A 25664-nucleotide genomic window follows, 5' to 3' on the forward strand; every position below is an offset into this window, starting at 1 on the left:
GTACTTCCATATACAGTATTTTATGTATATACTGTGAAATCAAAAACAATTAAATACTGTGATTTTAGCTGTATTTACAGTAACTTACTGGCTAATTGTTGCCAGTAAGTTACTGTGAATACGTTTTACAGTGTATGTACTACACTAGTTGCATATTTTTGAACATACCCTTACTGCCTTAAAGGATTTCCACTATTCAAAAGTTTGGGGTCAGTAATGTTTTTAAAAGTCAGTTATGCTCACTAAGGCTGCATAAAATAACTGGTTTCTATTTTAATATATTTTTAAATGTAATTTATCTAATGTAATTTATTACTCCAGTCTTCGGTGAATTCAGAAATCATTCTAATATGCTGATTAGGTGCTCGAGAAATATATTTTTAAATTATTATTATTGTTAAAAACAGTTGCTTTTTTTCAGGATTTCTTGATTTGTAGAAGGTTCAAAAGTAATCTTTGACATAAATGTCTTTACTGTCACTTTTGATCCATTTATAGAGGGTAACGCTTTACAATAAGATTGTAGTTAACAACTTCAGTTAACATTAACTAATGATTCATAATTACAATTTTTAGTTAATTTCAACATTTACTTTTGCATCATTAAAATCAATGCATTTATTACTAATGCATTATTAAAATCAAGTTAAATTTGTTAACATTAGTTATTGTGAACTTACATGAACAAAAAAATGAACAACTTTATTCTTATATTAACTAACATTAACAAAGATTAATAAATATTGTAACAAATGTATTGTTAGTTAATGTTAGTTAATACATAAACTGTTAACAAATGAGACCTTATTTTAAAGTGTTACCATTTAATGCATGCTTGATGAATAAAAGTATTAATTTCTTTAAAAAAAAAAAAACAGTCCCAAAACGTTTGAATGGTAGAGTACATACAGCACTACCCATACATTTTGACCCTTAAATGTTAAAATGCATGAAAAGCTCTTTAATATGAAAAATATGTAACATTTGCTTCTTTATTGTCATATGTAGGGGTACTAGCCTCAAAAATCATCCTACAAAGCTCAGGGAATTTTATATTTGAAGAGTAAAACGTAGCTGTTGTTGTATATTCCTGTAGCTCAAGTCAAACAGAGTGTGTAGCAACTTGGCAACACCAAGGTCAAAGGATTGATTCACAAGAAATGCATGAACTGATAAATTGTTTACCTTGAATACAATGTCAGTCACTTTGTATGAAACTGCCAAATCCTTAAATAAAAATGTATAGCATGGGTCAACTGGGTATATAAACTGCAAATAGTTAATTATTCAGCTTTCATTGGAATTTTCAAAGATTATCAATAAACATAACCATAAATAAAATAAAAATAACATGATTTTTCATTCATTGTTTGCACAAATGCTTACAGTGATAAAGCACATTAACTAATTAACATGTTTTATGAATAAGATGAATAATTAAACATTACAAAAAAAAAATAATAATAAAAAAAAAATTATAATAAAAAAAAAAGATTTCCCTGGGATGATAGAGACCCTGCAAAGTGCAGGTCTCGTCTTAAACAAGGTGGTCATAGTCGGTAACTGGACCAGAATGCATCTACATCCTCTCTTTATCTGATCAATGGGCCTCTCCAGACTCTCAGACTGTTAATTGATGAAGTAATCCAGTCATTAATCACTGAAGGGGGCTAATGAGAGACGTCTGAGTAAATCATGCTGCTGCCTTGTCGTTGTTGCCATCATCATCATCAGCTTCCTGTGCGTGTGGACAGAAGAGAGTGCAGCAGGATGCCTGGAAGAAGGAAAAACAGGCAACACATTAAAAGAGAGCAGCTGAAGTACATACAAATATGTTTTTAATAATCCTTTTGTTCAGTTTATATTTATATTCATAAATGGAGTTCTGGTCACCATGATTTTGCCATGCACGATTTTGTTGATCCTTGAACAACATTCCAGTTCGAAAATTATAGGTTGAATAACACTGATGTAAAAGTACCTAACCCTGGTTGTACGCCTAAACTTGACATAAACTGTAAACTTGTCCCTCAAATCTGATTGGTTTATTGGAATGTTGTTCCAGGATCAACAAAGATGTTTATCCAGGAACATGTTTTATTTGGTGAAATCACTTTCATATATTTTAGGGCTTGACATTAACACCCCCCAAAAGTGGGTGGATTTCAGCAGTGGCGCTAGCCTGACAAGCCAGACCCACATCAAGATGTTGGGTCTGGAAACTCACCATTGACAGGGCTCAATCCGAGGGGCGGGATAAACGGTTGTCTTTCAAATTCCCTCTGCACGCAATTGGATAGCGCCATGAGCGCCACAACCAACCAGAGCGAAGAAGTGAAGCCGAGCTAACGTTAGTTGATAGACTTTCGTCGTATCCGGTAGGCAAAACTTCGAACATATCTTATTTTCTTAAAGGGGTGGTAAACCACGATTTCACTATTCTAACTTTAGCTAGCGTGTAATGTTGCTGCTTGAGCATAAACAACATCTGCAAAGTTACAACGTTCAAAGTTTAAAGCAAAGGGAGATATTTGCTTTTAAAGAAATCAGTTTCTAAGGACTACAGCAAACGGCCAGCAGGCGACTACAGACATTCCTCCAGGGTTGGTGACATCACCAGCCTCAATATTTACATAAACCCCTCCTCCGAGAATATTAAATAAGGGGGGGTGAGGCCATTTTGTATCGCTGTTGTTTATAGTTAGGCTGGAGTGGTGTTGCTGCAGTGCCGACGAAACACTGTTATTTTCATCCGGATTGCAGGTCTGGGGTACTTGCTTTCCTTCCTAGGGACGGGGGTGCGTTGCAGAGCGTTTAACATACAGCATGTTATATGCACGTGTGTATGAGACGGAGGGCCCCATCATAAACCACGAGACAAACAGGGTCGGAGGAGAAGACTGGAAAATGTGACTTAATGGACAATATTCGTCCATTGCAATTCATGAGCAGCGGTTCAGCGAGACAAACACTGCCAGTGTGAATCATGCACGACGGGCTCGCGCCTCCCGCCGCACATTTCACGGAGGAAAACATCCACAATCTTCGTGAGTTCAATGCCGGATTTGCACAACGTCAGCTGCGCGAGACAAACACGGCCAGTGTGTGGATGCACGACGCGCGCGCTGCACATTTCACAGAGGAAAACATCCACAATCTTCGCGAGTTCAATACAGGATTCGCACAACGGCTTGACCTGAAAGCTGGATTTACAAACAGAAGCTGTTTACGGGCCACAACATGTAAGTCTGATTTATTTTTCATCTATGTGTTTTCCTGTAATAGGTTAATTGTACGTTGTAGCAAGGAAATAAACAGATAACAACACTGTTCTGCTAACCAGTCTGTTAAATGCTCATTCATACTTAACGTTATCCGACAAACACCTAACGTTACAAACACTAACGTTAAAATCTCAACAGCGAACTTGGCATTAGTGTAAATGATTCTTTGATTAGAGCTTTTATGTATTATTTATCTACAGGCATGCTAAACATGGTTCTGTGTATGATTTGGCTAACTTACTAGTAAAGCCAGTGTTTAGTGTTCGTTTTGGGCTAATAGTTCTTGCGACAGATATTTGGCTATAATCGTTCTAAAAAATACAAAAGTGCCATTCAGTTGCGATCACTATAGATCCGCAGTCTTTACTCTTGAGGACTGAACAGGTTCTGCTCGATCATCTTCACTAAAATGTTCTGGGTCTGATTCGGGCTCATATGGTTTTATTGACGCCATTGTTTCTAATACTGACCAAAGCACAGCCTCCAGGTAAGGGGCGTGGCATTTCCGACAAACGTGCACTAGGCGGTTAGCGAATCACAACAAACTGGGCCAGCTAACCAATCTGAGCCCATTGCGTATTTTTGAGGGACTGGCTTCATACAACCCGGAAACCTTCAGACCGTTTTACAAGGAGGGACAGAGCAGTGTAGAATAAAGGTCAAATATATGAAAAATAATGATTTTTTTTTTAAAAACAAAGCATGAACACATGTTACAGTGCACCCCACAAACACAATCAAGCCTTCAAAAGAATGTGTTTTACCACCCCTTTAAGAATAACTTCAGTGCCGTTCTTTGTTCTTTTCTCAAAAAAAAAGCTTAACTCCAAATCTTTCAGAGTCGCGGCCAAAGCTGATTTAAAAGACCACTGTTCGACAGCTGCTTTGTTTACGAGTAGCACGCAGAACCTCCGCAACTCTGCCGTGACGTGCCGTCATTATGTTAAGCCCGCTCACCGACTCTACACACGCTGTGATTGGCCAGACCAGAGTTTGGTTTTTCCAGCTCTCAGGTCAATTGAGAGTTGCTAGACTACACTCGCGGCAAAATACATTTTCTGCCGCTAGGGTGAGTCTAGATTTCTAGGCTAGTGTAACGCAGTCACAAGGGTAACACTTTACAATAAGGTTGTATTAGTTAACATTAGTTAATGCATTAGTTAACATGAACTAACCATGAACGACACCTCTGTTCAGCATTAGTTAATCTTTGTTAATGTTAGTTAATAAAAATACAGCTGTTCATGGTTTGTTCATGTTAGTTCACAGTGCATTAACTAATGTTAACAAGATTTTAATAATGCATTAGTAAATGTTGAAATTAACATTAACAAAGATAAATAAATGCTTTATAAGTGCAGTTCATTATTAGTTCATGTTAACTGATGTAGTTAACTAATGTTAACTAATGAACCTTATTGTAAAGTGTTACCCTCACAAGCCACTATGTTGGTTTATATTATTTTATTATATTTTTTATATATACATTATTCAATTGTAGTCTTTTTTAAAAAGGCATCTGAAATAAAGTAAGTGTCAAAAATATAGCTTGTTCAATACATATCGAGTCCTTTTTTGATTACGCTTAAAGAGTCAAATACACACAAGATAATGTTGGTCTTGTGGTTACGGCCTTGCTGTGAATTAGTCTATAAGTCTTAAGGGGTCTAGTGAAGTCCATGCCTCGACGGGTCAGGGCTGTTTTGGCAGCAAAAGGGGGACCAACTCAGTGTGCACGAGCCAAAAGAGAACATAAACCCCGCCTACTTTGATTTGATTGGCCATCTTAATCATTTTGACATTGACGAGCGCTGTTAGACCACATTCGTTTCATCTGTCTGATCAGCTTCGTTTGTCTGTTCCTGTCAATCACGCGGTGTCAACCAATTATACTGCCTGAGGGAGGGGCGAGCCAACTCTCTCTCTCTCTCACACACACACACACACACACAAAGGAGGCAGCAAGCACTGCACACGCAACGATTCAGCAAAAAGGTGCTTTTCAGAGCAACGCGCGGGCCGCACTAACACTAAACTTTGATGTCAAGAAGAGGGCCACAAAATATCATCCTGCGGGCCGCGAGTTTGAGACCCCTGTTCTAACACATCAACTTATCTGACAGTGTCTGCAGACGCATTCAATTAAAGTCATAAAGAAAAACATACCTGTGGCTACAGACACATTGAGTGATTCTACTCCAGGGTGCAGGTTTCTGCGTGGAGGGATGGTGAGCAGGACGTCACACAACTGACGCAGTTCTGGAGACAGACCGTCACCCTCTCCACCTGATAGCATAAACAGAGACAGACTAGCGGTTAAACAACACACAGAGAACAAAACAATTATAGGTCAGAATAAGTTTGAACACATACCCATTAACAGCAGTGTAGGTCTGGACATCTTGAAATCTGAACATGCCATAACAGGGGATACCGGATTGCCTTCCTCTAGCCCAACAGTGCCGACTACTTGCCAACCTTGTTCTGCTTTCACCTATGTCACCATAAAAAATTGAGTCATAGACATTAAACAATGGAGAATAAGATGTGTTTCTCAAAAGGACTTGACTGACAAAAACCTCAACCTCAATGGTTCTTTAAATGCCCTCTACAGGCTACATATGGAAAGTCTGTTAAAATACGTGGGGTTATAAAGGGGAGAAATTCTTATCAGAAATTCAATTCGTAAACTAAACCAGGGTTTTTAAAAGGTTTTGATGTCCTGTATGATGAACACCTTGCAAATGTATCTCCATCCTAAAATATGAAGACAACTATGGTATACGTTTTAATATAAGCTATATATTTTAATTTATATAATAAATAAATGCATAAAAAGTGTGATATTATGAAGATATTACATTAACTGGCTTTTATACTGTCACTGTATGAACATTTGGTTTTATTTGTAACTGTGAAACAGTCCCACCCTGATTTGATTTTCAGGAATTCTTTACAGTTGTTGTGTCCCAAAAAGACAGCATTTGCTTTTCTCAAATACTGTGGAGATATTTGCAGCATTACGGTGTTGATTTGCAGGAGAGAAAAAAAAACACCAATAATCATTATCTATTTATATAATTAGTATAAGTGACAGGAGCGGTTACCTGTAAACCATTTTGTCCTTAATTACTAAAAATAAACATAACAGGTTGAAAAAACAACAGATAAGCATAGATGGCAAATGCATGATTTGGAGAGATCATTTGGAAATATTAAATATTACCAATAGGCCTGCCTCTGAAACCTTCCTTTTCTTTTAAAACACCATTTCTTATATGTGACCCTGGACCACAAAACCAGTCATAAACGTCAATTTTTTTTTTACATTTAGATTTATACATCAACAATAAATAAGCTTTCCATCGATGTATGGTTTGTTAGGATAGGACAATATTTGGCCGAGATACTATCTGAAAAATCTAAATATTGAGAAAATCGCCTTTAAAGTTGTCCAAATGAAGTCCTTAGCAATGCATATTACTACTAATAAAACATTTTTGATATATTTACAGTAGGAAATTTACAAAATATCTTCACGGAAAAGTATGTTTACTTATTTTTTTTTTGGCATAAAAGAAAAATCAATCATTTTTGACCCATACAATGTATTGTTGGCTATTGCCACAAATATACCCGTGCGACTTATGACTGGTTTTGTGGTCCAGGGTCACATATAACCTGATGGGTTTCAACGTCCCAGTGCCATGTCTTGCTCATCCATCCAGAATTCACTGCAATTTAACATGTATTGATAAATCTGTTTGGGCTCAGAATTATATTTTGATTAGCCAGTATTGCTTTTCCCCCTCAAGGGGAATTATTATAAGCTATTGCAAATAATGTGGCAATTAGTTGAAATTTATTTTTGCGATCGCACAAACCTGGACGGCAGATCAAAAACTTTGACTGTCACAAGAAAGAAAACAAAATTATTATTCTCAGGAATTCCAACCAGTATTTATTTTTTTTTAACTTTATTTCTGAAAACAAAAAATCCTTGCAGCCCCCTATAGGAATCCATGGACCCCAGTTTGTAAAACCCCACAATTGTATTCTTTAACTGCCCTCTACAGGCCACACATGTAAACACAGTGAGGTGAAGTGGAGGGATCTACTTCCAGACCTGTATCACATCTTTCAAGTTGCTGTAGCCAAACACCTCCATGACCTCCATCACACCAGCGCTGGCTTTACTCACTGTGGGCGTCAGAGGACAGCTAACAAAGAGAGCAAATGTCAATGGTTCATACAAAGTTACAGTTCAAAATTCATTTGAATTTAATCATAACCAGGCTAATATGACCAAATATTGTTTGTCCATTTAACGTTATAACTTACATGATAAACACAAAAGCCTTTTTTCACTCCACCTGTTTTGAATGCTGCTGGCAATCCGATCCACTCCCAAGAAGTATGCAGACCGCAAAATGGCACCAAGATTCATCGGATCCTGCACTCCATCCAAAACCAGCCATAATGCTCTGTGATTCCTCACCTCATGAGATGTTAATGGTCGTTCCACGTTGATAAACTCAAGAGAACTTGCCTGCAGACACAATCCCTGGTGCACCTTTCCACCACACATCTTGTCAAGGGTTTGCTTACTGACTCTCTGTATCTGCACATCACGACTGACAGCCTCCTGACATACCCTCAAAATCGCATCTCTCTGTGGCCCCTCACCGCTCTTCACAAAGAGACGACTCGGCCTCCTTCTACCTTGAGTGAGGGCCAGCAAACATGGGGCCACCCCGAACACAATTTCTAACTGTTCTTCAGTTGACCCAGAGTCTTTTTGGATATGCCTCAAAGTCCTTCTGGTTTCTGACTCACTGAAATCCTCAAACCTCAGTTTCTTAAGCTCGGATGACATTTTTCTCTCTGTTATTGGAGACGGGGCTGCATGAGATTCTCTCCTCTGTGTTTTTGTTGATTTAGGAATATCATCTCTGGTAGCAGTATATTTATGCGGCTTAGACACAAATGTCTTTTTGAGTTTCTTAGGGGTAAATCTCTCATCTGACTTTGAAATATCGTCTCTTGGGAAGAAAAGTGCTCTTGTGCAAGTATAGGCTGCATGTTGTGTTAAAGATGCTGGTGTAATATATAATTCATTCAGTCCAACCAAACATCTTCTATTCCTAGTTCGGTTTGAGAGTCGGAATACTTGGATACTCGTTTTCCATACCTGCATATTTAACTTGGTGAGGTATGCCTCGATAAACAGATTAAACCAGTTAAGGTAGTTTGCTGGTTTCAAACAGTCTGGCTTGATATTTTTTTCTTATCAATTGGTCAGACCAACAGTTGACTGACACGCAAAACCAGCTGAACACCAGTCTGGCTAAGAGCAGCAAACCTGGTTTAAGTTGGTTGCGGCTGCTAACCAAAAAGCTAGCGTGCCCTTCAGTATCAAAGTATCAGCAACGTTATTCATACATTAAACGAAGCAGACTTTTCTATATTAGTACAACGCGATATATCAAAACAACCGACAACAAACATATCTAACCCACTAACTTATATTCGTTGTTCAACAAGAAATTCAACCATGTGCAACAGCATTCACTTCTTTAGCAGTTGTCAATGTGGATGTGAAGCGTGTGTTTTTACAACTGCTTCTGTTCCCAGATCAGTTGTGAGTGTGACTAGCGTATTTATATCCATTCCATACCGAGCATGCGCACAATTGTCTTCCGGCTTCCGTTTGTGTTACCATGCAACGAGACGCTCTTACAGTGTAGTATTAACTTCCTACCCCGAGTATTATTATAAATAAACCAGTTAACAACTTCTCAACTTTTCTATGCTTGGCGTGTATGTTTTTTTTATAGTAACCGATGTAAATGGTACTCTAAAGCTTAAGAATTTTATATTTTGAGGCTGAGTGTCAGATATGGCCGAAGGCTGGTGCACTGACACCGGGGAATCAGTTTACCGTTCCCGGGATGCAGTAAAAAACTTACGAATGCGGTAAGTCACGTCTATAACAAAAGTATACCCAGTATTAAATACATTATAATGTCTTTTGTGCATGGCAGTAGCGTGCTTTTCCTGGAATTACCTTGTAGTACCATGTAAATACCATGGTAAACGAATTTCAGTTCCATTGTAATGTATATCGAAGTACCATGGGTATACTGCACCACAAAACTACCAAAATCTCTTTACTATGATTCTAAATTATTGCTAAATTGTTTACATACCACTAATTAAGTAGCTTACCTGTGTTTTTACGTTGCACTCCAAGTCACAAAAACAATACCGTTGTATTATGCCCAAAAAACATGGTATTACCATAGTACTTTTTGTTACTTTTTAGAGTGCGTATACAGCGTGTGACTTCGACTGCTGCTCTGTCTCAACAACTCCATCAGCAAATTATTTCTCAGCAGGAAAGAGGAGTTATAGAGCTGGACACCTTCAGCTCTCAGACACAATCTGCCTCCAGTATGTGAAAGACACGGATATAAACCTGTTAAAAGTAGTCACAACGATTACCTGGTATATTGTTGTGGATAATACTTTTCTCTCTCTCATTCTAACACAGCCACTGATGAGGAGGAACTGGTGGTTGGTTGGCAAGAGAAGTTCTTCAGTCAGGTAGGCGACGGGTGTGAGGGCAAAGTTGTGTGCTACTTTTCAAGGGTGTATCTGATGAGTTCTGCTTGTTATTCATATTATGCAGTATGAAGTGGACCTTTACCAAACAGAGTCAAACTGTCAAACACCACTGGAGCGTCAGTATCACACAGATATCACGGCAATTGAAAGATCCAAAAGAAGGCAAAACCAGCGCATTTTCACCTACACAGACTTTGATCGCTTTTCCAAATGGGAAGAGGTTGGTTGACTTTTGTTTTATTTTCTTTTTTCAAACCTAAAAAAAAAAAACATTTGTAGGTTATATTTCACCACAAAAAAAATAGAAATGTTGATAGCTCTTTATTTTACAGCCCTGTTCCGCATGTACATACTGTGTATTTATTGTATATAATTACAATAACTAGGTAATGACAGTGTACTAACCCTGAACCTAACCTTAACCCATGTAGTTCCTTATATTACCCAGTGCTTTCTTAGAAAAGAACACTGTAAGTACACGTACTGTAAAATAAAGTGCAACCCTTGGTTACACTTTATCTTAAGGTGTCATTGTTACAGTGTAATTATATATTTAAGTACTGAGTAATATTGAATAACTACATGAACTTGTAGGATTAGGGTTTGGATGAGGGTTAGTTGCATGCATAATTTACTGTTATTATTACTGTGGGAAGTACATGTAACATATTTTACCTTTATTTTACTTAATCAAAATAACTTCCCCTTCCTCTTGCCATGACATCATCTCTTTTTTTCTGTCCCACCCTACATTTCACTTGGATATAGGTCACAATAGTCTCAATTAATAAATACATTTTTGAGGTGAAATATGACCCAGGCATGATTTTGACATTTGGTGAGATTCACCAGTAGATATATAGACTACATATTTTTTACAGTTTTCTGAAGTTGTGATTTTATTGGCAGCAAGCTCAAAGTCTGCTGACCCCTTCTCAGTCAATGCCAACCTTCTTAGCAGAACGCATGGCCAATGTTAGACACAGGAGACAAGAGAGACGTCCTGTGTAAGTGTACCTATAAGCAGTTTCTGTAAAACATGTATCATATTTTGGAAGTTTAGGAGATTTACCTGTACATTTTTGTTTTTATTTTACATAATTTAGAGAGTCTAATGTTCCCAAGTCACGTTTGATCACATGGGAGCCTACAGAGGAGTTCATAAAGAACAGCCACATCATCAACACACCAGTGCAGACCATGTACATCATGGGAGATCTTGGGCCTTCAGGGAAGTAAGTCAATGAAGACAATGATACTCTTAAATAGCCACTTAAAAGAGTCATATCATACATTTTATTATAATTCATTTCACTTGAGGTCCACTTATAATGTTATTCAAGGTATTTTACATCCAAAAATGTATTATGTAGTTTAATATCACCATTTTCCTCCAGCGAACCAATTTTTCTGCTGCACCTTTAAGACTTCTATGCAAATAATCTTCAGAAAAGTTACAGGAAAAACTCATTTATTTCACTCTTAAGTTCAAGAATTAGAATTTTATAATATGACTCCTTTAAAGTAATGTGAAATAAACAGACAATGGTGTCCAGTTCACGAGAGAATGAGATCTGATCTATCAACTGACTGAGCTGACTGTGTTTTATAGGTTGGGCCTGAAAGAGAATGAATATGTATTATGCACCATAAAAGCGGACGGTAATGGGGTAATCACAATTAAACCAGACTTTAACAACAACAGAGGAGCCTACAGGCAAGACTACCAATTTCTCTTAAGAATAATGTGGGGATGAGTTCATTGTGATTACAAAAAGTCAAAGTGTATTTGACTGTCTTTCACTCCAGGATGGAAACAGAAGGGGAGAAGAGGGAGGTGTGGAGGCTGTATCTGGAGAATGCCTCATCAGACATTCATGCGGAGGAGAAAGAGAGAGAGCAGCGCATGTACAGAGATGTATGGCCAATTGCTTATCCTGCTCCTGGAGGGCCACTGTCCTGCAGAGTTTAGCTCCAACCCCTATTAAACACATCTGAAGCAGCTAACCGAGGTCTTACTAAGCATATTATAAACTTCCAGGCAGGTGTGTTGAGGCAAGTTGGAGCTGAACTCTGCAGGACAGTGGCCCTCCAGGACCCTGGTCTAAACTTTTAGCCTTCTGTTCCAAACCCTAGAGAGCTGTCACGCTGTCTGTTACCTACATAGGCACCTAGCCTCTAAGGCAGAATCCAAACTGAAACTCTCACAAGTGACTGATTTCAAATGGTCCTCCTTAGCATTTACTGGTAACGGTCATGCACCCACACTACATGCAGTCTCATAGTTGATTCACAAAATGTCACAAATTAGATTTAACTTTGTTCTATTGACACTTTGCAGCAGTGAATATACACAGATCAGGCATAACATTATGACCGCTGACAGGTGAAGTGAATAACACTGAAGATCTCTTCATCACGACACCTGTTAGTGGGCGGGATATATTAGGCAGCAAGTGAACATTTTGTCTTCAAAGTTGATGTGTTAGAAGCAGGAAAAATGGGCAAGCGTAAGGATTTGAGCGAGTTTGACAAGGGCCAAATTGTGATGGCTAGACGACTGGGTGAGAGCATCTCCAAAACTGCAGCTTTTGTGGGGTGTTCCCAGTCTGCAGTGGTCAGTATCTATCAAAAGTGCTCAAAGGAAGCAACAGTGGTGAACCGGCGACAGGGTCATAGGCGGGCGGCCAAGGCTCATTGATGCACGTGGGGAGCGAAGGCTGGTCTGTGTGGTCCGATCAAACAGACGAGCTACTGTGGCTCAAATTGCTCAAGAAGTTAATGCTGCTTCTGATAGAAAGGTGTCAGAATACACAGTGCATCACATTTTGTTGCGTATGGGGCTGCATAGCCGCAGACCAGTCAGGGTGCCCAGGCTGACCCCTGTCCACCGCCGAAAGAGTCAACAGTGGGCACATGAGCATCAGAACGGGACCACAGAGCAATGGAAGAAGGTGGCCTGGTCTGATGAATCACATTTTGTTTTACATCACGTGGATGGCCGGGTGCGTGTGCGTCGTTTACCTGGGGAACACATGGCAGCAGGATGCACTATGGGAAGAAGGCAAGCCGGCGGAGGCAGTGAGATGATTTGGGCAATGTTCTGCTGTGAAACCTTGGGTCCTGCCTTCCATGTGGATGTTACTCTGACACGTACACCTACCTAAGCATTTTTGCATACCATGTACAGGGTATCAGCAGGATAATGCACCCTGCCACAAAGCATAAATGATTCAGGAATGGTTTGAGGAGCACAACAACGAGTTTGAGGTGTTGATTTGGCCTCCAAATTCCCCAGATTTCAATCCAATCGAGCATCTGTGGGATGTGCTGAACAAACACGTCTGATCCATGGAGGCACCACCTCACAACTTACAGGACTTAAAGGATCTGCTGCCAACATCTTGGTGCCAGATACCACAGCACAACTTCAGGGGTCTTGTGGAGTCCATGCCCTTGACGGTTCAGGGCTGTTTTGGCAACAAAAGGGGGACCAACACAACATAATGTTATGCCTGATAAATGTAATAACTTTTTGGGATTTCCACATCTTCAAAGGATATTTATATGATATTTTTTATAAAATATATAAACAATATTTTGGCCTTGGATTTTGACTAAAACAAGGTGTCATAAGGCAAAAAAGTAACAAAAAAAAAGTGTTAATTGAAATAGAGCTAAAGAAAATTAAATGTTAATATTATATGAAAAACACAAAAAATTTGAAATGTTGCAACTGTGGAAACTTAACGGACATAGGTTTAAGTGTAAGTACTAAAGCTATAAAAGAAAATAATAAAATTACTAAAACGTAAACTAAAGTTAAAATAACTGAAGATAAAAGCTAATTCAAAATATTAATAAATACTACAACAGTATATAAATGATACTAAAATAACACAGTTTGGATCTTGACTGTTAGGATCACCCTTCGCTTTGGGAGTTGGAACAGTCTCAGTGTGACATTCTTGGTTACTTTTTAGCAGACTCTGTTCATCGAAGCATCTTAAACTGCACTTACAGCATCCCTGGAGCACTATGGAATTCATTGGCAGGCCCAAGGCTCATTGGTGGATTGCTGAACCTTGTCTGGTGAATTCATTATTCACACGTTTATTTTTTTATTTTTTTTATTTTAGCTGTACACACGTCACAAAGATTACCTCAACAGCCTGGTTGGCCAAGACTTCGAGATGGTAAGTATTACAATTCTTATCAAAATACATAGTGTCATAATATTAAAAAACTTATTAAAATATAATACAAATAAATAAGGTAAACCCTTCATTCTGATTCTCCAAAAATTTCCTTTAGCCACCTCCAGGAATACTGCGCCTGATTGTAAATGGAGAAATCGGTGAGTATAACATTTATCCCTTATCATACATAAAAAATTAGCCCAGATTTACTGGGGGGAAAGCAATATTACATCAGTACATTGTATGCCTATTAAATTGTACAGTGTCTGCAATATATTTTTAATTTTTAGTGCAAACTGGGTCTCAAAAGTTACTGTTCGGATCATATTATAGCAATTTTTCTTTTTAGTTTCTGCTCAAGGCTATGAGTTTGACAATCTTTACATCCACTTCTTCCTGGATTTACCAAACAGTAAGTCAATCTCATACACTCACAGTGGCAGATATTATTTACACAGTTAAGCCACACTTATAAATGTATACATGACATTGCTTTTGATGACAAAATCTAACCAAGTGGCACTTATTTTAAAGAAAGCACAGGGATAAAACGATAGTTATACTGTGAAAAAACAAAAAAAAAACAATGAAATGACTTTAGTATGACACTGTTATTCATGGTGTTGAGGCTGGTCCATGTTCTTCAGGTTGGTCCAGTGTTCCCGTTCAGTGTCTGTCTGGTGTGACTCAGACATGTCGCACACGCAGTATGGGAAAGGTAAGCCGGCATTTTAGTAGACCCCATCAACTGGCTCTGTGTTCATGGAACCTGGGTAAGCATGTTCTCTGTTTTATAGGAGGATGTTGCCTTCTTCTCCTATCCATTCAGCTTTGAGACCTTCTTCCATAAAGAAGATGAGTCTGATGGTGAGATCTTTGATTGCCTCAGAATATCTGTAACTGAAGAATGGAAAAATGATTTACATAGACAACCATCTGACGTGAAAATGAAACACCACTGTCAATACACTTTCAGTGAATAAACACAAGTGCTGATGTTCTGTGTAGGGTCATTATCCCAGTGGCCTGTGCTGTATTTCAAAGTTCTCTCACTGGATTTTTGGCAGCGCTACAGAACTGAGGGCTATGGATTCCTGGTCATTCCCTCAACGCCAGGTAAGAGTCGGACAGTTTTTGTTTTGAAATATTGCATGGTGTAATATAGTGATGTTCAATTAATCAAATAATAGTTATTTTGATCAAATTGTTCATTTTAATGATGCATACCCAAATTCACAAAGCAATTATTTTGTTTAGGAGTAAAATTTTGATATGAGAGACATACTGGCACCATAAACATGCACTTTTTCTTTTTTCTTTGTTTTGTTTTTTGTTTTTGGAAAATTAATTAAACTACCGACCACCTGTAGTTTAATTTACCTGGTAAAATCTTAAGCAGATTCAAAATGAAAGCTAAGTAAGACAAACATTTCTTCTGATAATGAAGTACTGTAGTGTACTATACTAATGCCCCTATTTGTAACAGAATTTGAGAATCATTAAACTTTTGGGAGTAAACATGGGTGGCATGGTCACACTGGCAAACATACAACCATTCATTATAATATTTCTAATTCAAATAAATGCTGTTCTATTTAACTTTCTATAAAGATATTGATAATAAGAAAACGAAAAGCATTATTTCACAATATCACATACAATTAAAATCAACATAAAAACAGTAATAACTAAACATTTTAAACTAAACATTACACTAAACATTAATTGGGCTCTGGATATCATATACATATACATAAAATGAACTGTAGTACAATTATTTTTGTACAAGTATATTTGTATCAGCTTGTTCAATAGTGTCTTTGTTTGCTCTCAGGGTGTCACAGAATGACTTGCCGCACATGGAGACCCCTCCAGCCCGGCACGGTGGCTGAACTAAGACGTTTTTTTATCGGCGGAGCACCTGAACTTGAGGACATCAGTTATGCCAGAGTACCTGGCACTTTCAAGGTGACTCATTATACATTTTGTGCTGTGAAGTTTTGTATTAGCATGTCCATTCATTCAGTTTGCTTCTATTTTTAGGGAGAGCGATTAAGTCGCTTTGGCTTTCGCACTCAAACCACTGGAAGTGTGACCTTTACTCTTAATTGTATCCAGCATGCCAGGTTGGTCAACACAATCAGTGAATCATGCATTTTGTTACTGCAGCAGTACTATTTTGTCCCTTTGAGATTGTAAGAGCTGGTTGTACTTTATTCAGGGCTTTTATTGATGCCAGCTCCCTGAAGAAAAGGAGACAGACTGTTCTGGATCAGTTGGGAGGGCACAGTCAGCAGGGCTCTGTCTATAATGTTCTGGGTAAGGCAAATCTAAATAACTTCAGTTAGGACTTTATTTCTATTCATTAGTGCTGTTTGCTGAGGTAATTGCAAGGTAGGTAAATGTTCATATTTAGGGTTAGGAATTTTAACAAACCCCTTATTATTTTACTTATTTCGTCCAACCCAGTTTATGCTACAGGAATTAGTGATACCTCAATTCATGCCTTTTGTTGAGGATTCAGTCATTTTATCAAGTGAAAATTATAAATCTGATTGGTTAATCCTACACTGCGTCTACACCAGACGCGAGCGGTGTGCCGTGACAAAAGTGAATAGAACCCATTATAATCAGTGATGCTGTCTACATTTGGATGCGACGCAACACAACACAAAATCCTAATGGTAAAATGATACCCTGTTCTATTTCAGATGTATTTCAAGCCCTCACGCTACTTCTGATACAAATGACAAATGGATCTGAAATGGTTGCATCCAGTGTGTGGACACCGTGTTAGACTGGTTCTCAACAAGGGGGCCAGGACCCACTCGGGTGCATTTCCAAGGGGACCACAAGATGCCTTAAAATTAAAATAGTCTAAATTAAAAAGTAATAGGAATTTATATATATAGAAATAGCTGGGAATTGGTAGAAATAGCCGGGAATTGGTATTTGTCAATAATAATAATAATAATTATAATAATAATGATAAAATTATCCTGTTATCATAAAGGACTTATAAAGTCATGTAAAATAATTGGTCGTAAAAAGTTTGAACTCAGAAGAACATTCAGTTCTTAAAGGCCCAATGAAGTGCCTTGAAACGCGCAGCATTATTCAGTGTGTTGATGTAATTTCCCCTGAAATGGCTCCAGCTGTTAGCAGCTCCTCCCCTTTTTTGAAAATACCACAGTTTGACTAGAGCCTTTCTGTTTGGTAAAGCCAGAGTTTCCTCCTAATCTCTAACCGTTTATCATCATAATCTCCTCCATATCGCTTTGAAATACAGCATTCTGGGCAGAATTTAAATGGGTCCGATATGTTTTGTTGTATGCGTGGACTCGCGCATATGATCCGCGCTGCGCTCTCGTGTCTCTAGTCAACGGCTCTGGTCTAGAGTAGGCCTATGTGTGTGCTCTGCGGCGGCGCGCGTGAAAGTAATGTGATGAAACCAGACTTCTTTCGCCTCAACTGAAAGTATATTTACACTGTCTGAATAATTTCCTATCGCATGTATAGTGCCATTCACCATGTAGAGTAATTGTGTGAACAGCTGACCGATTTCAGCCACAGCTTCAGCGTCTATTTATAGTGTAGGGGGCGGGCGCTTCAGATTCTAGGGACCATTTGATTGGACAGTGTGATGAGAAGATGAAGTCTGCGATGATGTCATCAAAATCTGTGATTCATTTTAACGGCAGTGAGAGACTAAATTTTGAATGCTTATATCTCCTAGATGCGAATTGTGTCATTGTTTTGGAACACACCAGCTTATTCATAACCTTAAGGCTAACATAGTCATAATAAAAGCTAAAAAACTTCCATTTTGATTTCAGGGGGCCTTTAAAAATTCTGGAATTAATTATTTTATTATATTGTCATTCCAAAAGTTTAATCTGGATCAGAATGATCTAGATTTGGAAATCCCATGTTTTGCTATCCAGGATCAGGTAATCTTACTCGTTTTTTAAAGCAAAATAAGTTTTGATCACCCTGATCAAGATATACACTTTTTTAGATTACTAAATTTGGAACACCAGTGCTCCAAATGGGGTTACATTCACAATGTAGGCTGCTATTAAGGTGATAAAAAAAAAAAAATTAAATGGGAGAAAATTAAATATTTGAATGCTTTTGCATTCTCTTGCAAAAGTTTTGTGTTCCCCAACTTCCGCAAAGAACTCAACAGTTTTGTGAATGCAGTTTTTTTGCAAAAGCATTAAAAATCTTTTTTCCTCCCATCTCATATTTTTCCTCCCATCACCATGTCCCTTTAGGGCCTCTGTAGCCCCTCATGCGACCCAGAGCAAAATGAAAAATATGCAATCATTAAGGGATGTTGTTGTTAGTAACTTCCATCAACTGGTTCATCTATTATGATTGTGCCAATGTAGTTAATATACAGTAATTAAAAAAACACTTAAAATGAAATATATTATTATTGTTTGATATTTGTTATGGGGGATTATTTTATGGCACAAAAATCTCTTTTTTACTTTACTGTACTAAAAGGCTTAATAGGTAGCCAATGTCTACTTCAAATTTAGTACTTTAACGGTTAAACTAATCAAGAGCAAAATCAAAATAGAAATGTGTGTATATATTACATGATTCTAATGCAACACAACACATTTTCAAGATTTGTGAAAATTAGTGAAATTGTTGCGGCATTTTGCGGGCAAAAGAATGTCCATAGCGTCAATAGCGTAGAGACATTGTTCACACAGAAGTCACTTTCAAACTAAGCAGCTTTCTATTGATCAGCGTGGGGAAATTTACGTGACCAACTGGAAAATTAAAGAAATTGTGCAAGATCCTATTGGAATGACTGAATTTTGCTCGCAAAAATTAGCTGTGCAACAGTGAATGAGACCAAAACTTTAGACGTACATTAGGGGAGAACCCGAAACATACAATAGCTGTAAACCAGAATATCTTAGTGCCTTGGTGGGCTCTTTTGATTTAGGCCAGTAAAGCAACCATCCAGCAATGCCCCACGAACCACCCACAATACCCTTGCTTTGTTGTGCAGACTTCAGAAAATGTAAAGTACAGAATGACAATATATCATAATTTCCAGGATATATTTATTTTCTAATCCGATGTGTGTTTGTGATTTCAGAAGCGTTTCAGAGGGCCCATAAGCGCATGCAGGAGGCAAGAGAGACTTTACCCAGAGATCTCATCAACACCTCAACACAATTAAACTCAGAGTCTTCTGCATAGAAACATTTCACCTTGAACGTATATAATAATGCTGTTCATAGCATTTGTGTTTATATGTGAATAGTACATTTTTGTATTGTTTGAAATCTATTTTTTTCAGTTGTGTCATGTAATAAGAATGTATTATGCATGTCAATCCTCACTATTTCTGGGAAGGATTTGCTTAATAAAGATATGGTTATTGTACATATTAAACTGGATTGCTTAGTTAACTTATCAAGAGTGAGGATATTTCAAGGGAATTCATATATTATGTGTTATAATATTTCACAAACCGAAAGGTGTGTATGTGCTAACATTTCATACATGCTATTATCTACTTTTAAAATGTAGGGGATAAACTTATTTAGACATCAGTTTTGTCAGACATTAGTGGATCACGTTCAAAGTTAGTATGAAAACAATGAGTGGAAATTACACGTCCACTCATGGGTTTGAAAGAGTTGGTTAAAAGTTGCTGCACAAAAGGCTCAGTTCTGAGAGAAGCTCAAGCATCGTTTATTTGCAGATGTCACTAAGTTTTCTAATGCAGCCAGTGGGGCCACTGTACATGCACATGAATGAACAGCAGAGGGCACCATCTAATCTATAAACAAGCCACACATCAAAACATGCTAGGTCAGTCATTTGATTCATGGGAAATATAGTTACTTAGCTCTCTGCAGATTTTCAGACTCTGTGCTGCCAAATTACATGACAAAGTTAGTAATGTAACCCATTACGTTACACATTTAAGGTAATACAGTCTGATTACTATTAGATTACTTTTATAACTCGTTTATCACATTTATTTTAACAGTATAATCTTGTACTATATTGATATAAATATACTAAGAGAGAAAATATCTTCCATTCTTTGTTATCAACAACATAAAGTGCATTAAATAGTACATTATGTCAGGGATGGGGTTCATGAGTTTAATGTAAATCTAAGAAATTAAATAATATTTTTTGTTAATAAATTATATGTATTAAAAAAAAAAAGATGAAAGATTGTATTTGTTTACCTGCATGTCATGTGACCATTAACCAGCAACTTAAAATCTCAGTTGGTACAAGTAAATACAGTTTATTTTGTCAAAGGTTCAGCTGACAAAAAAGTTGGGGAATCCCTGCATCACATGTAAAAATGAAATTACATAAATGTGTACATTTAATGTGTTTGAAAGGCAAAAGCCTTCCAAGGACATTAATTCATGGTTAAATGACTCACTAAGTGATAATTCAAATAATTCATTTGTTAGGAGTTTATTAAATATACAATGTTGCAATTTTGAGGAAACACTCTGATCCAGTGCTGTGTGACCAGTGGCTAGTCTGTGTGCAATTCCACAAATCTGGGAGACCTTTTGAATGTATAAGCAGTAGGCTTTAAAATTTAAAAGATAAAAAAGAAGTCGGGAGAATCAATGCATTGTGAGAATAACATGAAATCATGTAATCAATAGAAAAAAAGTAGACTGATTACGAGTATTTTAAAACGTTATATAATTTAATAACAGGTACTGAATTTTTGGAATCTGATTGCGCAATCAAGATTACATGTAATCGGCAGTGTTGGGGAAAGTTACTTTGAAAAGTAATGTAATTACGTAAAAAAGTAATCTTGTAAAAAAGTGAAAAAGTAAAAGTACTTTCAATATTGCGTTACTTAGTTACTTATTAAGAAAAGTAATACATAATGCTTTGTATCACCTGGGCTGGGCTTGTTTGTTTGTTGGTTTGTTTTTAATAACAAAAATAACGTTTTTGGGCAAATCTAAAGGCCCTTTCACACCAAAATTTAACTGGATTGCAGAAGAAAGTTTAACAAATCTAAATAAATGCTTGCTTATGGTAGGCCTATAACTGAATCATTGAAGGTCAGAAGCAAGTACATTGGTCAATAAAGTGAAATTAAATGCATAAAAATGTAAGATTAAATGCATACAGATATTTGTTTTATTTAACCTATTTCATTATTGGAGGTTTGCGTAGTATTCTGATTTTGCATTTCACTGATTTTATTCCTTTTAAGGAATACTGAATCTTTTTTAGTTTAAGTGTGATGAGTAACTGCATGCTCATATTTAGTCTAGAACTACAATAACCATCATGGTCATGCACAACGCCTCTGCACTTACTCATGATTTTTCTCAACATTGGGACATGAGAGCTGTCAGTCAATAAGTGGGAACAAAAAGTAACTTGCCTTACTTATTTGAAAAAGTAACATATATTTTGTTGTAAATGTAAAAGTAATGCTTTACTTTAAGTTATTTGAAAAAAGTAATCTGATTACGTAACTCAAGTTACTTGTAATGCGTTACCCCCAACACTGGTAATCAGTTACCCAGCACTGACACGCATGATCACATGGCCTTCATCTGATTTGGAAGGATATAGGCAGAACATAATGTCAGTTATCAGCACTCCTGTGTTCACAGCCCTTGAAGCAGGCACTTGGATTAAACAGAGCTCACTGTCCCTTAGACCACCTGTCCCTGTGGAAAGAGAAGCGAAGTGTGCAGACTCTTTGGGTAGCATGCTGCTGTGTGAAGTGTTCTCCATTTTCATAAGGTCCTCAAATGGATCTTTGTCAGGGTGTACGGTTCCATGAAGAATTTTTCTGAAAAAGTCTTCTGAAAAAATTATCCTTGCTTTGAACAAATGTAAATAAGATGTGACTCTTCCAAACCTGTATGTTTTTCTGATGTTGTTACTCATTGGCTCTTGTTTAGTCTTGTTACTGATGACAAATAGTGTGCAGTACATTTGAGTGAGATTTGGAAGCTGTGGCAGACAGGAATATGTTCAGTTATTTTCAATTTTGGTCTTTTCCTCACACAGTTATTGTATTACTTAAAGGAATAGTTCACTCAAAGATGAAAACTACCCCACGATTTACTCACACTCAAGCCATCCTAGGTGTATATGACTTTCTTCTTTCAGACGAATACAATTATATAAAAAAAAATGTCCTGGCTAATCCAAGGATTATAATGGCAGTGAATGGCAGCCCAAAAAAGTGTATCCATCCATTATAAAAGTATACTCCACATGGCTCCGGGGGATTAATAAAGGCCTTCTGAAATGAATCGATGGGTTTGTGTAAGAAAGTTTAATCCGGATAAAATTGATCCGGATTTAGTAATCCTTTTTTTTGCGATCCGTGATCACGTAATCCATCTTACTTTTGGAGCCAGTTTTTTAAAGCAACATCGGATTGGATCAATCTGATCCGGATAGGAACTTTTTAGGATCACCAAATCTGGATAACCAGTGCTCAAACAGGATAGGAAATCACAATGTAGAACTATAGATATGTAAAGAGCAACAAGTAGAATAGCCAGTGTGGGGTCAATATAAGTTTATTTTTATTTGAAATGAAAACACTCCCATTTAAAAAAAACTAAAAACAAGAAAAACCCTTGCCTGTATTGTCCTGCACAACATCGCTACTAAGCGCAATGTCCCTCTCTGTGCTGACAATGATGCACCTTAGCCCCTTGGAGACCCTAACCAACCAAGCAAACAGGACGTGCAACAAGGGACGCAACGCAATAGTAGACACTATTTCTGATTTGGATTTGTTTTGGATTTCAAAAATCAGTGATTGCCATTCTTTGCATTTTTTGGGTTATTCTGTAATCATTTCATGCATCACTAATAAATATTCTAAAAACAAAAATATTTTCGATTGTAATGAATATATATATATCAATTAGTGACAGAATAAAACTTGTAAGATACTGCATGATCCAAATATAGTATTATTTGATACATTTTTGAAGTTTTCATTACATTTTGGGCATGAAATCCACGCTGAATCCACCCTTCTGATGGGATCAGTGTAATCCAGATTTTTTGGATCAAAGTGATCCAAATCCTACAAAAAAGTTCTGAAAAACCCAAACTAAAGGTTTGATCCGGATCAAAACCAAGATTGGATTACGTGATCTAATCCGATTATGTAATCAGTTTTTTCTTTTGAAAAACATATTTTCAAGATTTGATCCAATCCGTTATCCAAAATCCTAGTGGATTACTTTTGAAAAACCGGGCCCTGGTGTCGTATGGATTACTTTTATAATGGATGGATCCACTTTTTTGGGCTTCAAATTTTGGGCTGCCATTCACTGCTATTACAATGCTTGGATTAGCCAGGACATTTTTAATATAATTGTATTCGTCTGAAAGAAGAATGTCATATAGCCTTACACCTAGGATGACTTGAGGGTGAGTAAATCATGGGCCAATTTTCATATTTTTTTTTTTATAACTTGCATCTTTATTGGAGTTTTATAATAACAACAAAATAAAATAATTACAAAAAAAATATATCCTACATTGAACCAAATCAACTGAGGCCTAGGAGGAGGTATCTAGTACAATTGAAACAAAAAATAAGTCAAATTATGATCTTCGGAAACACTGAATAATAAACCATACATATGCATTACTTCTTTCATCTTTTGTGCAAAATTACCAGAACCCAATCTGTAGAATCTCACAGACTCAACACACAATGTAGTTATATAATGAGGAACAGTTATGCAGTCTCTAGGGCAAGAAAATGGGTCCATTTTCTCAATTTTTCCTTAAATGATGATTCTCTTAACCTTATAGTGTAGGTTAATTTTTCCATTATGAAAATCTTTTGAATTATATTTGTCCATTGCTGTTGATCTGGGATGTTCGATTTGAGTCAAAGTCTAGTAATAGCCTTTCGGGCAGCAGATAACAAAATCTTGGATGAGTAAAGATCCTCCTTCCGCACACTTTCTGTGATGTTTCCAAGAAGCAAAACTTTACAATCCTTTGGGATCCTGTATCCCATTACCTTCTGTAATGTATTGTTAACAATAGTCCAAAATGGTTGAATTTTAGGACATGTCCAGAAGATGTGAGCATGGTTTGCGTCCCTACTACCACAGTCCCTCCAACAGTCTTGAGGTATCCCAAGTTGTTTACTCTTCAAATAAGGAGTGATGAAAAACCTTATAAAACACTTCCAATTAAATTCTCTCCACTGTTAGGATTTGGTGGAGGTCTGGAGTAGACGGCATGTTTGGTACCATTCCTCCTCTGCGAGGACAATCTTTAATTCAGACTCCCATTTTGTTTTTACATAGAGTGTAGTGTTTTTCAAGTTCTCCATCAAACTCCGATAGAGTTTAGACACAATCTTATTAGTCTTTTGTTGATAAGCGTGACAAATTATTTCAATAAGAGGGTTTACCACGTCAGAAGAAGTCCCCTTAATTTCTTTGCAGTAGTAATCTCTCAATTGTAAGTATCTGAAAAGGGCATGGTTATTTAGATCGAAACTATCCTTTAGCTCCTGAAAACTCTTCATCTTGTTATTTTTAGTAGCTATACAGAAAGCTGTCAGTCCCCTATTCATCCAATCCTTAAAAGTCCTGTCATAAATACCCGGCTTAAAACTATTGTCCAGTGCGATCCATTTAAGTATTCTTTGATCATTTTTAAGTTTCAATTGTTTAATCAAAGAGAACCATATCTCAAGAGAAAAATTAACTATAGGATTCAGACCCTTCCTTAAAGTGTCATAGGCCTTCCTCCCCCAACAGGGTTTGAACATTATAACCTGGTACAAAAGTCTCAATATCTTTCCATCGTGCAATATAACAGTTATCACACCAAAGGCACAAAGGTCGTAGTTGTGCAGCTTGAAAGTACAGTTTTAAATTTGGCAAAGCCATTCCACCTTTTCTCTTTTGGCAGATGTAAAGTAGAGAGACATATTCTGGGACTTGGACAGCCTCGTCACAATTCACTTTCTTTGTACAAAAAAAGAGCAGCCAAAACATTATGCTAAATATCTGCTTGTTTGTGCTTGATGGATTTAGAATGACAACATAGTATGCAAATGATGAAAAATATATATATATATATTTTGGGTGAACTGTCCCTTTAGAGAAGACTTAAGGTTACGGTTAGAAGGTTAATTCACCCAAAAGTGAAAATTCTACATTTTAACTCTGTTGAGGCACTTATTCATCACCTGTGTGACATGATTTCTTCTGTGGAGCACAAAAGATGTTTCGAGTAATGTCTGAAGTCAACAGTGACCAAAATTGGTTTGTTATTCTTCAAATTCAAAATATCTTTCTTTGTGTTCTGCAGAAGAAAGAAAGTCATACAGATTTGGAGTAAACGATGAACAAATGTTCATTTTTGGGTGAACTATACCCTATGATTAAAAAGTTTAATTACAAGATGAAATATGTGCTGACAGAAATATTAAGGCTTTAATTTTATTTTGAATATTTTCAAAATAAATACAGAGGTTTAGTTACAGATAAATGAGAGAAAAGCAAAGGTT

The 25664-nt window shown here is 37.0% G+C and overlaps 2 protein-coding genes across 3 annotated transcripts; one reads left to right on the top strand and one right to left on the bottom strand.

The window, feature by feature from the left end:
* Positions 1-842: 842 nt before the first annotated feature.
* On the bottom strand, positions 843-8916 carry mrm1 (mitochondrial rRNA methyltransferase 1 homolog). Of its 2 annotated transcripts, XM_079815029.1 has the most exons (6): positions 7939-8863; positions 7658-7857; positions 7411-7504; positions 5658-5778; positions 5451-5570; positions 843-1774 (listed from the first exon to the last, which is right to left on the bottom strand). In XM_079815029.1, the coding sequence occupies exons 1-6, from the start codon at positions 8479-8481 to the stop codon at positions 1731-1733; spliced, it is 1122 nt and encodes a 373-aa protein (XP_079671155.1). In that variant the 5' UTR covers positions 8482-8863; the 3' UTR covers positions 843-1730. The 2 variants fall into 2 exon arrangements, with proteins under 2 accessions (XP_079671155.1, XP_079671156.1); XM_079815030.1 differs by having other exon boundaries at positions 7658-8916.
* A 69-nt stretch (positions 8917-8985) lies between these two features.
* Positions 8986-19550, top strand: mks1 (MKS transition zone complex subunit 1). The gene is made up of 18 exons (XM_079814001.1): positions 8986-9260; positions 9610-9737; positions 9838-9890; positions 9976-10131; positions 10821-10918; positions 11018-11146; positions 11524-11628; positions 11721-11829; positions 14051-14107; positions 14226-14268; positions 14460-14522; positions 14758-14828; positions 14908-14977; positions 15119-15226; positions 15945-16078; positions 16154-16236; positions 16332-16429; positions 19233-19550. Exons 1-18 carry the CDS (start codon positions 9184-9186, stop codon positions 19334-19336), a joined length of 1686 nt encoding a protein of 561 aa, XP_079670127.1. The 5' UTR covers positions 8986-9183; the 3' UTR covers positions 19337-19550.
* Positions 19551-25664: the final 6114 nt, after the last annotated feature.

Source organism: Gobio gobio, assembly GCF_949357685.1.
Source record: "Gobio gobio genome assembly, chromosome: 4".
In the NCBI taxonomy this organism is placed as follows: Eukaryota; Metazoa; Chordata; class Actinopteri; order Cypriniformes; family Gobionidae; genus Gobio; species Gobio gobio.